Source organism: Mastacembelus armatus, chromosome 24, assembly GCF_900324485.2.
Source record: "Mastacembelus armatus chromosome 24, fMasArm1.2, whole genome shotgun sequence".
Classification (NCBI taxonomy): domain Eukaryota; kingdom Metazoa; phylum Chordata; class Actinopteri; order Synbranchiformes; family Mastacembelidae; genus Mastacembelus; species Mastacembelus armatus.
In genome coordinates this window covers 15,755,640-15,769,283 of record NC_046656.1, presented here as the reverse complement: position 1 = coordinate 15,769,283, position 13,644 = coordinate 15,755,640, and the positions used below count along the sequence as shown (strand labels likewise).

General features: G+C 42.3%; 1 protein-coding gene across 1 annotated transcript; it reads left to right on the top strand.

Moving 5' to 3' along the window:
- The first annotated feature begins 867 nt into the window (after positions 1 to 867).
- On the top strand, positions 868 to 13,329 carry tfap2d (transcription factor AP-2 delta (activating enhancer binding protein 2 delta)). Its single transcript, XM_026318953.1, has 8 exons — positions 868 to 906; positions 1,573 to 2,091; positions 4,975 to 5,035; positions 9,385 to 9,550; positions 11,093 to 11,211; positions 11,352 to 11,493; positions 12,128 to 12,241; positions 13,113 to 13,329. Exons 1-8 carry the CDS (start codon positions 868 to 870, stop codon positions 13,327 to 13,329), a joined length of 1,377 nt encoding a protein of 458 aa, XP_026174738.1.
- Positions 13,330 to 13,644: the final 315 nt, after the last annotated feature.

Below are 13,644 nucleotides of genomic sequence, written 5' to 3'. Positions count from 1 at the left end.
TACTAATAGAAAATATCTAAAATCTATTCTGTTGTGACTATGTCGAATGACTGTACTGATAAATTAAAACACTTACGTGATTCTTTCATTGTGAAATCGGAATGTTTACTATTAAAAGTGCCTGAAACAACAATAATGGGAATTCACCTAAAAATATCTAATTCATGCAGAAATATATAACTATCGAAACGTTCCCGTCTCTGAATGAAATTCGTCATCGAAGCCAAATAAACTGATCACAAACTTGTTGTAGAAACAAAAGAAAATCTATTTTTATCCCGTTTCTAATTATCGAAATTAGCTGGATAGTATTTCAAAGCAAACTTACAGTTCCGGTGAAAATCCGTATATTTTTGTAAAACGACTTAGTCGGTGCGAATAAAGAAAAATAAGACGACGACGAAAGCGAGCAGAAGACCCTGTGAAAACACAAACGGCTCAAAAAGGCAAATGTCCACAAAAAGCGTAGAAAATGTTTAAAGAAGCACTTGGTTCCTTATTAAGGCGAAGATACAATATTTATTCCTTGTCTCCTGGGATGCTCAGCTCCGTCTATTGTCCTCCCATTCCTCAGTGCTGATGCTTAATTTTCAAAACTTCTATATTACCAAGGGACCTACGACATCAGCCGAGAAATACCCTGCAAGTACAAAATCCGTGAGCCAGCCCCGTCCGTGCAGTGGGGAGACGCTCGCGTTCCGCCAGCTTTCTGCCGTTACCGAGAGCGCGCGAGGGGGGACTTTTCCATTTCTCTTGCTTTTTGAGGATTTTAACGCATTATTATCATTATTATTATTATTAATATTGTTGTTCAATCGGGCCTGAGAGGAGAGAAAAAAAAACACGGGTTACTTTGGAGAAAGCACAATGTCAGCGACCTTCCCCGGACTTGTCCACGACGCAGAGGTAGGTGAATTTATTTACTTCTCGTCCTTTAATTTATGAAATTACAGTAGGTGAGAAACAGAAGAAATAGTGTTTGGTTTAAAGTGAGTTACAGAGGTATTTCTGGGCAGGGACTGCTCTCGGGAAGACTCGTAGCTGGAATATATTTTATTGCGTGGATATAAGAAAAATAATGTGCATGGAGGGAGAAATGAGTCGTGGAGCTGCCGGTCAAACGGGGCTTTTTTCTTAGCGTGTGGAAGCAAATAAGGCTCGTGTGTGAGCCGGTGACTGTGTGGTTAGAACAGTTCAGGGCGGAACAGTCTCCGCTGTGTCTCACTCTGCTTACCTCCCATCCAGTGCGAGGGAGAGAGCTGGGACAGTAAATTTGCCAGCAGCTCGGTAATAATAATAATATATAACAGCACGCCTTTTAAAACGCTGCTAGGAGAGTGACAGGCATGCCAAAGGAAGGGGGGAAAAATACCGATGGCTCCTGTTGCCGTGCGTTCATTCCCCTCCCGGGCGTGTGGAAATGACATCTCCTTCAGGTGGTTTAAAGTGGAAAAAAAACGCTTTGAGTGTGTGAGTTGTGTTTTTGAATGTGTTTGGGAAGCGCAGAGAGGAGACACCGGCTGATGCTAAATGACACGGCTCATATATTTCCCCCTCTTTATTATTTTGTAGATACGTCACGACGGATCAAACAGCTACCGGCTCATGCAGCTCGGCTGTCTGGAGTCCGTGGCCAACTCCTCGGTCGCCTACTCCTCCTCCTCCCCGCTCACCTACCCGGCACCGGCGGGGACGGAGTTCGCCTCGCCCTATTTCTCGGCCAACCACCAGTACACGCCTCTCCACCACCAGTCCTTCCACTACGAGTTCCAGCACTCACACCCGGCCGTAGCCCCGGAGGCCTACGGGCTGAACTCGTTGCACTCGGGCCAGTACTACCAACAGATCCACCACGGAGAGCCCGCAGACTTCATCAACCTGCACAACGCGCGCTCGGCGCTCAAGTCCTCGTGCCTGGACGAGCAGCAGCGGCGCGAGCTGGGCTGCCTCGACGCTTACCGCCGCCATGACCTGTCGCTGATGACGTCACACGGCTCCCAGGCCTACGGCGTCGGTATGCACCACCCGGACCAGAGGCTGCTGCCCGCCGCTGGCCTGGGCCTCCCTCCGCCAGCGGCAGACGACCTGCAGGTACCGGCGACCATTAGGCTACAACATTATTGTCCCCCTTCACATTTCCTCCGGCTTCTCCTCTCTGGTTCATTAACACAGCTCCGCAGGATAGGATAGCACAGGATAACGAACCCTCATAGCTGTCACCAGGCCCAGTGCCCCAGTATCCCTGCCCCACTGGCCTACTATTGACAAACGTCCCCTCTATTGTAGCAGACGCACAGCAATAGCAAAGTATTGAACAGAAAGACAGCGCCAGATGTCTGTCTGTGTCTGTCTGTGTCTGTCAGTCTGTGTCTGTGCTCCATCCTCCTGCAGTCTGTGACCATGACAAGCTCAGTTACATTTGGCCTGTAGGTAATACGGCTCCGTCCTATAGGACTAAATAATACTGGATATCCCGTTGAGATAATTTTGTTCCCAAACCAAACGTGACTGTACAACAGGCTGAGTAAATGTCAAGTCCACACGGCACCGCGCCTCTGAAAGGCAGGTCTGTTTCTAAGGGTTAATTGACTGGCAGTCTATACAATCCTATTGTCAAATCCGCCTTTTATTTTTCCATGAACACACGTGACCCATATTTTACATAATTCCTTTCGATGTAAAGAAATGGCCGAGATGAAAACGCATGAGTGTGCGCGTCAGTGTGAGTGTGTGTGTCCGGCTGTCTGTTGAGGCAAAGAAAAGCCGCTGGTTGCTCTATTCGCCGGTAAAGGGCGGATTAACGGATCGGGGTTCAGGGCACAATGCCCAGCTCGAGCGCCATAAAGCACCGTAGTTTATCCAATTACCGACTTAACGTCAATCAACTTTGTTACTTATGCAGCAACATCTGAGCCGGTTAAAACACGTCTCTAGTTAAACACTATTTAACACATCATTTCAGCCACGTTAACTATTTACCAACTGATGCAGGTTCAGCTTCATGAAGGATCTGACCGACATTTGTAAGATGTTATTAACTAGTACAGAGTAAAGACAAACACTATCAGTCTCCTAAAGCTTTGACTATGTTTGAACAGCAAATATGGTAGAACGTTATGTCGATAAACAATCAAAAAGAATAATCCAATTTCATTTGTTTATATATAGCCTAACAATAATTAGCTTTTCTTTAGTATCATTAGTTATTATGATATTATCATTATTATTATTATTATTAGGTTTATCATTGGAGTTATTTAAAAGGTGTGGCATAATTTGTATTAATTTAAAAGAAAATAGATGAATTGTCACTAAATATACCAACGACTTTTGTGAATTACAATTTATTTCTAGGCAGCTATTTTTTATTGCTCTGTTGTTGAATATTATTATGATTTTTTTTAGCATGAAATCTAATCTGAATTAAGTGATAAAAAAGTTTTTTTTTTGTTTTGTTTTTTTTTTGGATATTAGTCTAAAATGAACAGCACGAGATGTTATGATGTATTTTTTCATTTTACTGTTCGAACCCAGAGGCTGATGGCTGCTCACTGCTATAGTAAATATTAGATCTGTTTAAGCTGTCGGGACATAAAAACAGCGCAGGTCCGACCTTTTATTGAGTTAAAGAAAGAAACGGCTCGTGAACCTGAGCTTGCACGAGGCGGATGTATGAACGGAACAGATGCGCCCATGGTCTCGTGCAGCCCGGTCGCATCTTTGAGCGCGTTAAAGAGATTTTCATGCTGAACAAAAGCAGCTGCCACACCTTTCTCCCGTCACTAAGCTAATTCATGCAAGACCTCTGCGTTTTGTATATTGATTTTATAATCACTTTAGCTTCGGAAGAGAAGAAAAGAAACAGAGCAGGAGCTGGTTAAAAAAAAAAAAAGAGCTACAACAAGCTCCTTTTTTTGCCAGTTTATTTTAATCAGGGGCTTCTGCGTGGGCCAAGCCTCGAGGTTCGCACGGGGGATTAAGTGTTTTCTGAATAAAAAGCGCGTGTTCCCCTTTCGTGATGACATTGTTGATAGCACGCGAGTCTGATGTGGACCAAAATGGCGACGGGAACAGGTTTCCATACATCCAGGTCTATATATTGCGGTCTGCTTGTTGTGTGCTGTATTATTCCACAGAGGGAACCCCCCACCCCCACAACAGGTTGGTGGCTGCAACAAATTCTGGACACTTTTGCTCGTTTCTCAGTCTGGATGGGATGTGCTGTCCTCAGTTAGCCTGAAGCCTTTCAAATGAAGCTCGTTTCTGGCTGAGCCGTGAGCGGCATCCTTTATTCTGCTGTGCCCTCAATTTTACTCAAAGCCCGTTAAGTGACGCACACTTTCTAACAAAAAGGCTTCCTGCAAATGGGACGCAAAATAAGCACTTCAAAATAAGATTCTGCTTCACAAATTTACGGTTTTCTTTAAACTTTTTAAATAATATTTTCTTGTTAAATAGAAAGTTTTATCCATTAAGGCCTCTAAATCACTCAAACACAGCAGGAACAAACCACTTATTCAATCAGCCCTTATGGCATTATGTTCACAAGTACACACTGCTCCTTTTTTCAGGTTGGGACTCACTGATCTGTCTTTATGATCTGGGCCTTTGCGAGAAATGATTTAAATAATCTCGTGGGGCGTTTCAGATCAGCAGCATCACCAAATGTTATTAAACAATCTGTTTATTATGGTCTGCTCTTTCTCTGGTCTTTAGTTTCATGAACTAATAACGTGGCTTTCTACCACAATAACGCGTTGTCTGTTTGTGGAAGTAAAATTGTACAAAAGTTTAAAAAAAAAAAAAAGGGAACATTTCCATTAATGGATCACAAAGCTTCACCGCTGCCACATAAAACGAAATGAACGTTATTAGTTTGTGCTGTATGAGGAAAAGTGTACCCCAGCAGTGTAAAACCTCTGGGTGAAGTGATTTCACCCCCCTGCTCGTCCTAATCAGTGCGTGTCTCCGCAGGGCTCCGTGGAAGCGCAGTGTGGGCTCGTGCTGAACGGCCAAGGGGGCGTCATCCGGAGAGGTAAGGCCCCGTTTATTCTCTGTTGTTGCACCGGAGGCCGTGAGCGCTGGCGACAAGACAGCGAGCAGACAGACAAACAGGCGGAACACTCCTCTCTTGTCTTGCTGTCAACGCGTTACAGCAGGAGCGGCCCCGTTTATGCACTAACACGGTGTTCGACAAGCGCAGACACGGGGCTCCCCGTTTCCTGCGTGAAATGTGCTGTCACTCAGCGTGTCTGTAGTGTCTGCGAGTTTTGTTGGAAAATAACATTTTCGACAATGTCATAAATTAATCAAGTACAGTGAACTCAGGTTACTACACCAAATTAGACCAAAACCAACACACACTTTGTTTTGAGGTCAAACCTGAAGGCGACAACGTGGAATGACAGCACTGAATAAACACTATTTTAATGTTTATGTTTGTGATATTAATGAGATCCTAACATTTTTATAAAAACATTAGGATTCTCAAATATTGATGTCTGATTAGAAAAACTAAGGTGCACTATGCTGAACCGTATAGCCCAAAGATTTATGCTAAATAACACAATGTACAATGTAAAATAATTTATAATGACAAAAATGACTACATCAGTTTAAAGTGAAGGGCAGAGGCTTCATTTCATCAACTGATCTCATACAAATTAGTTTAGATTTTAGTTTTAGATTGTCAATATTTATTACCATTAATATGATACTTTAAAAGAAAAAAATGTAGAAAATAGCTTAAAACTAAAAAGAGAAATCAGGGCTATAATTTGAACAGTTCTCTGTAGGCCCTAACCAGGCACTTCCCCCGTTTCTATGCAAAGAGTATTTTGTTTTATTTTCCTTTATGTGACCCATATCACAGGAATGATTGTGTTTCTGAGGGCAGGGGGCCTGAGTGTTGTTGCCTAAGTATTGTTGCTTGTATGTTTAATCAGACAGTAGATTCCCTCCCAGGGTTCCTGAGCAGGTCGGAAAACGGGCTCAGGTTGACTCTGCAGGTGAAGCCGGACTCGGCCTGCACCCACAGACCAGCCAATTTCCTCACGAGTGGGTTGTTAACACGCTGTGGATCTGCTTTTGCTCGATCAAAGCCTGCTCCTGTGTTTTTAACCGGGACTATGTGTAGTTTTCCACCCAGAGAGGAAGGCTGTGTCTCGGGTTTAATTTTTCATCAGCTCTGCCTAGGTGTTGGGGCTTTTCTCTCGGATTGACGCGGGGATCCCTTCGCTATCACTTTCGGTTAATGGTGCGCCGTATTTGGCCCTGAGCTCAGCCGCTGCAACCATCACAACCAATAATCTTTGCTTTACCTCCCGCTCCCGTATCGATAGCTTCTCTCGCCTGGGGCGCACGCTTTGATATGCTAATGCCGAGCGGGGCCCCGGATTCAGCCGAGATCATATTAATGTTGTTCTTTCTGACTGCGGCTTTGGCGGCATGAATATTCACATAACCTTTTTCAAAAGAAAATCACTCAAGAAACGCGGATCCTACTTAGGAGGAGTCGTCTGTGTTTTTAATCACCCTGCTATCCCTCTTCCAGTTCAGCTCTAACAGCAGCCCCGCAAGATCAAGCTGATCTGTCAGACGCGCGCCCCCGCCTATACAGCCCGTGCACGTGCCTCCTTCTTTTCTGTCAAGACATTGGCGGGTTTTTTTTTTAGAGCTATAAACATTGTTGTTAAAATATGAGGAGAATGACATTTGGCCCGTGTCTCTTTTTCTTTAATTTTCGTGGCAAACTCGTAAAAGGCGCTTGATTCCGCGTGTGATCCCGCCCGCCGCTCGCGCCGCAGCCCGAGGCTACTCTCCGTTGCTTAAATACCGTTATCGCCTCTGGGCCCGCGCGCTCCACTGACTGCACTACCGGCAATAGCTCTTTTCGATTGCCCTTGGCAACATAAAATACAAACTACTTTGAATCAAAACATTTTTAGGGGAATTAATATGATGTGAACCAGCGGCTTTCAGTGACGCGCGCCCCTGTCAGAGCGCGTGAGCCTGACAGACAGGTCTGCCCGGTATGTGTCACATATAGAGACAGACGAGCTGGACTTCACACGCGTGCACAACACACACGTGCGCGCGCGCACACACACACACACACACACACACACGCACATACACATACACACACACACACAGGAGCTCGAGCTTAACCAATACCAATCGATTCCCTCGACCTGTATTTGTCCATTTTTGACAGTCTGAGCGAAATACAAGTCCCATACTGCCTTGTACAAAGTGCTGCCCGCTGGACTACAACAGGCTTTTGTCTCCACATCATTTCCACCTGAGTCACTGTCCAGGTGCTGAACTTGGATGACATGTTTTTGAAGCTACAGGTCAGAAAAGAAAAGAAAAAAAAAAAGACAATTGTTATGAATAGGTTCTGGGAGCAAAAGTTACAGGTTATAGCTGGACACATCCAGGGCTTAGTTGGTGGCCAAATTATCCAAAATGCCCCAAAAAGACTGAATGTGCAGCACTATCTCCGCCTGCAGCGTTGTTCTATTGGGCCTAAATGGCGTCCTTTTCTTCATACCACCATATCCAGAATGGCCTAATAACAAAGCGACACACCCTGCTGTTAGAGTTGATAATGAGGCAGATGAATAATAGAATATAGCCTACAGTACATCAGACAGAAACCTTGCGTTTCAGCTGCCTGGGACGTTAGTTCAAGTGAAAGTTTAATAATATAGGCCTACTCAGAGCAGTAGATATTCCAGGAGGATCCAGCAACACTGACTCAGATGCAATTAATAATGTGAAAGAGTCTATCTCAAGCACAATCCTTCCTTCACACACTCAGGAGCCCCAATAGCTACACAATGAAATCAATTTGATGTTTGGTGGAAGGTGATTAAAAGAAGGTTTTGTTTTCCCCCTCCTGGGATGGCAGCAGACAGCTCTTACATACAGGCAAATATCGAGCTGAAACAGAAATATAAATATATGTACATAGTAAATGTAATATTCAACTAGTGAATCTGATGAAGCGCTGAGAGAAAAAACATTGATCAGGTCAGAAGATTCAAGATACTTGATCATATGGGTCGAGTGTACACGACTCTCACAATCATTCCTGAATTCAATTCAAATAAAATGTAAAAACATGTTATTAAGCTATTAAACAAAACATTACTGTCCAGTAAAAACAATGTATTTCATTTTTTGTTGTTTCTTTGATGGGTTAAGACTAAACCTTTAAAAATAGTTCAATTATGGGGGGAAAAAGCAGTTGTGACTCAATAACACTTTCTCATGAAAAGGTGATATGATGATTATCATAGGACTATTTGTGTTGGGTTTGGAGGCATTTATAGGCAGCACAAACAAATGTGGATTACTGTGATAAAAAAAAGTATCATTCTGATAAATGATTCTTATAACACAGGAAAACTTTAGCCAAAGACTTTGGAGTTTTGTTTAACTCTGTGTAGTCAGATAGAGCCGACTGGTTACACTCACACAATAATGTAATGTATGTATCAATAAACTGGACAAGACACTTTCTCTTCCTTCTGCTCTCATACACAGATTTTTATCCCTTGCATCACAGCCTGATTTTCAAAGTAAAAGTCAGGGCGACCTCATGCAAAATTTGTAGGCCACACCGTTAAAGCAACCTGCTAAGAGCAAAGGTACAAAACAGCATCAGTTTCTGCACACTTCTCCACAGGGAAACATATCTGCATTATCTACTAAAGTAATGGACAATGCTAAGCCACTATTCTGGACCAATGATGGATACTGGATTGAAGATGCATCTGTAACTTCATGCATTAATTCTTTTTTTTTATTCAAAACTAAGAAATATTTTCTATGATTTAAGGCTTTTCAAGGTCTAAATACATTTTTATTGAATGCATTCAGTAGAGACCCTCAAGTATCTAAACTAATAGTAAAAAAGGGGGTTTTACAACTCTTGTTATTAAAAAAATACAGCAGTCTGTCATTATTTTGGGCATTCATTGCAAAACTAGGTATCCTTCAAGCTAAAAGGCCCCATAATACATTTCAGTGAATTCATACATGCATTGTATTTTTGCTTGAGGAAATATTTGGATTACACTTTCACACAGCGTGCATTTTGTTTCTTGTTCTTGGATGGAAGAAAATCTATTATTGTTGTTATGTTGTCAGAAACAAACCTGACACAATTCTCTAATCAAATGTGAATCACATCTTTAAATATAGATCTTCACATTATAACTACTGTCAATTGTACATGTAAACTAAATCGCTGTATGTTATGAGGACATGTAACCTTAATCGGTTTCAAATTTAAGTTTCTTTTTATCAACACCTCAAAATCTGTCTACATGCTGAACTTGGTTGTAACAGGCGTTACGTTGCGTTTGTGTCTAGGGGGAACATGTGTGGTGAATCCTACAGATCTGTTCTGCTCGGTACCGGGCCGACTGTCATTGCTCAGCTCTACTTCCAAGTACAAAGTCACCATCGCCGAGGTGAAAAGAAGACTGTCCCCACCAGAGTGCCTCAACGCTTCCCTACTGGGTGGCATACTGCGCAGGTGAGTACAAATACACACAGCACACAAACTGGACAGTACCACCAGGAATAAGGGTTCATCAGAGACCAACTGCACCGATTTCATCAAGTATTTTGATTTATCGTCTTAAAGACAGAGTTTTGTGTTTTCTGAGTTCTTCTCATACTCCTGACATGGAACAACTTTACATTTTACATTATGATTATGTGTATATACAATAATTCCATCTAGTTGTTACAGAAAACCTCTGGTAGGACTGTTTAAAGCCTTAAAGAGCAGTTTTACAGTAACCACAACTACAAAAGTTTCTAATTAGGAGTCTAGGAATAACCAGAAAAACCTCATAAATCCCACTGTAGGATTTGAGAGAAAAATGTCTGTCAGAATATTTTATCCACCTCCCAAACTATAAACCTGTAACAAAATAATATTGAAGTAAATAGGCAAGTGTGATGGAGGGGGAGTCTTAAAGTGAACACTTTTTTTTTTTTGAGTGTAAATCTGGCTGGAAAATTGGAGAGCGCAGCCTGAGTCTTTGTAGCCCTCAGATGAAACAGAGGATATACACTAGCGCCCACAACGACTATTGTAGGCGAATGAGGGGCCGGGGCTGCACGCGGCGCCATGCCCAGGGAGCCAGAGGGAGGCGAGACTAGGCCAAGGCATGCCAGGATCAGAGGAACCAGAGGAAAGCAAGAGTTGCCAGCTCTGTATTATTGATGAGGCAGAGAGAAAACGAAAGGGGGGAAGAGGAGAGAGAAAGAGCAGAGAGAATGCTGCTGGTCCTTCAAGATGAGGCATCAACAACATGAAAAAATGTGTAAACAGTGCTGCTGATCCTCTTTTGGAGTAAAATAAATCACATCAACATCACAGAAACTATACAGCAAAGGATCTGAACCATGATTTCATGTTGGTGTTGATGTGTCATTTGCCAAAGTATGAGGACGACAATCACTTCGGTAGAAAAGGCCATCGTCAGCAAAACTGTAGTTCAGGCAGCTCTGTCTAGTAACTACTGTTTTTATTTAACCCAAATGCATCTTGGACACACACTGTTATCTGATTGGAAAGTAAGCACATATGTTTTAAATATTTCAGATTAAAAAAAAGAAAAGAAATAATAGAGACCACTGTTCCACTGTTTTCAAAAATAGAATCCTCACTTTGGAAAGATACTCAAACAATGAAAGGGGAAACTCATGGGGACATAAAACCATATTTGTGTGTAACAAAAGATGTTTAATGTATAATTAGTTGACACATTTTAATATTATACTCTTTGATTTTATGCCTAATTTGAAGGCGTTGTCAAATCAAAGCAAATCTATATTCTTCAATTCTTACTTGTCTGACTTAATTAAACACACTGTTCATTGCCGAATTAAAAGACCTAATGATTTTATCTGTATTTGGGTTTAGTTTGTCGAAAAAGGACTGGGTGATCAATTATGATGATGATACATGATCCAAATACTCAGTCTTTTAAAGTCTTGTAAAATGTGACTGTTTGATGAATGTAGAAAATTTAATGCTGATGCAGGACATAATCCTTTTCCACAGAGCAAAGTCTAAGAACGGAGGCCGGTGTCTTAGGGAGAAATTAGATCGACTAGGGCTCAACCTGCCGGCAGGACGGAGAAAAGCTGCCAATGTCACACTGCTCACCTCCCTGGTGGAAGGTGAGGGGACTTTGGTTCAAAACACTTTCAAAATAATCCAGGATTTTTTTTTTTTTGTTTTCAGATTGTTTTATTTAATTTAACAGTTAGTTTGTATACCTTGTTCTCTTAGCATCTTTTTTTTCTGTGCTCTTGTTCAGGTGAGGCGCTTCACCTGGCCAGAGACTTTGGCTACACCTGTGAGACAGAGTTCCCCAGCAAGGCAGTGGGAGAACATTTGGCGAGGCAGCACAGCGAGCCCAAAGAAACAAGTGCACGCAAAAAGATGGTTCTGGCTACAAAGTGAGAAAATTCTTTGATTAAAAAAATTTTTTTTTTACATAAAGAACCCTCTTACTTCTGTAACAGTGAAGCAACTGAAAAACTATAAGCTTAGGAAATGGTTTGGTTAAGATGGAAATTATATAAAAATTATTTTTGTTGTGTGTAGCGACACCTTTACACTTTTCATGCAGTATACACTCAAGTTTGAGTTTAAAGATAATGTCATGCTAGCAGGCTTGTATCTGTTTAACAGATAGAGCTACATTTTTTTCTTACAAGAGCTACTGCCAATTGAGTACTGAAAATGCTGCAGGGAATCAGCTCCCACGCTTTTCCAGCTAAGATGATTATTTTTGCCAGTAAAGTCCAACAATGGCTTCAACACTGGCTAAAATCCAAAAACACATCCCAGACAAATGTTGAATGCTCACTTTAACTATATATCTGCAAAATGTTTAGCATCACGTTGTTCTGGGACTGACATTGAGCTGGTCTTGGCATTGCATGTAGCATTGCTTCACTTGTTTGCTGAGAGGATATAAACTTGAATTTATGTTGGTGGATCCAAAATGATGAGAATGGGTACAAGAAAAAAAAACAAACTTGGTGACAGATGGTAAACCCTCAGTCCCTCCCTCCTTCTGTCTGCCAGGCAAATCTGTAAGGAGTTCCAGGACTTGTTGAGCCAAGATCGCTCTCCTTTGGGCTCCTCTAGACCGACCCCCATACTGGACCTGGACATCCAGAGACACCTCACACACTTCAGGTAACACACAAATGCTATGCACGAGAAATAAATGCCCAGTCTGGAGCCACTTTATACATGTAAAACTCCTGAGCAGAGATGATTTTCTTGCAAAGCCCTACATGCTGCTCTCCATTTTGGCTGTGACCTTTTTGCTATTTTCGAAAAACGCAGCTGTGCAGTTTGTTATTTGGCACAAACGACAGGAGGAGGAGGAATCAGCGGCTTGTTAGCAGAAATGTCACATCTATGGTGCCAGTCTTTGCAGAATATGTAAAGTTTTATCAAACCTCCAGAGGGAAATGTACTGTAGAGTGCTGGACAGAGAAACATGATGTGAGCTCAGTCATATAAGCAAATACAACAGACTGAGCAACAGCTTCCTTATGGCAGCTTAAAGGTCTGGTTTGAAAGGAGACCAGCCATTTAGCTCTGTATGAACCCGCCTGAGGACCCAACAGGCCTAACAAATCAATATCATAGATTCTTAGAATAATATATTGTTTTCTATTTTGCAACCTTATAGAAACTGAACAAAATAACTGGAAAGAAGTTGTTAGATTTGGTTATGCTAACTTTATACAGTGGACAAGGTGGATTATGACAGTGTATCACTACAAATACCTACACTGGATTTTGGAAGCCCATACAACTACTGTACATTCTGAAGCCATCTTGTAAGATAATATCTGCGTTTGGACTGCAACTAAAGATGATATTCACTGAGGATGATTTTCTGGAATAATTATTTAGCCCATAAAATATTGGAAAATGAACAACCAAACGCAGAGAACTTCACCTCTGATGTACCGACTCTTATTCAGACTCAAATAAAACAAGGTTTTTAGTTTGTCATTGTTGTGATGCTTGTTTTTGTCTCCCATTTTAACAGTCTGATCACTCATGGGTTTGGCACACCAGCGGTCTGTGCAGCTCTCAGCACCTTCCAGACAGTCCTAAGTGAAATGCTCAACTACCTGGACAAAAACTCAAGCGGGAAAGCAAGTGGACCCACCGACCAACAGATCAACAACAGCTCAGAAAAAACTCAGCTCCGGAAAACAGCCGAACCCCAGAGCAAAGACGGGAAAACAGAAAAGACTGAGTAGCCCCCATCCACACAGTCCCCGTGCCTTGGAGCGCTGCATTTAGGAGTGTGAGTGTGAGTGTGAGTGTGAGTGTGAGTGTGAGTGTGAGTGTGAGTGTGAGTGTGAGTGTGAGTGTGTGTGTGTGTGTGTGTGTGTGTGTGTGTGTGTGTGTGCATTACAGGGTCATCTCTGGGACATTTCATATTGAGTGTTATTTATCTTAAAATGCACCACTAACCTGAAGTGTCCCAAGCAAGACATCCTGATGTGAGAGTGAAAATGACAAATCCTGTGTGTGTCTGCGTGCTATGACAAGGAGGAGCCTCGCCATGGAGA

Bases quoted from the DNA above. Each gene is read 5' to 3' on its own strand.
- tfap2d (XM_026318953.1), top strand. From the start codon at position 868: ATGTCAGCGACCTTCCCCGGACTTGTCCACGACGCAGAG. The intron at 9,551-11,092 runs GTGAGTACAAAT...CCTTTTCCACAG, and splicing joins CTGGGTGGCATACTGCGCAG to AGCAAAGTCTAAGAACGGAG. The intron at 12,242-13,112 runs GTAACACACAAA...CCATTTTAACAG, and splicing joins AGACACCTCACACACTTCAG to TCTGATCACTCATGGGTTTG.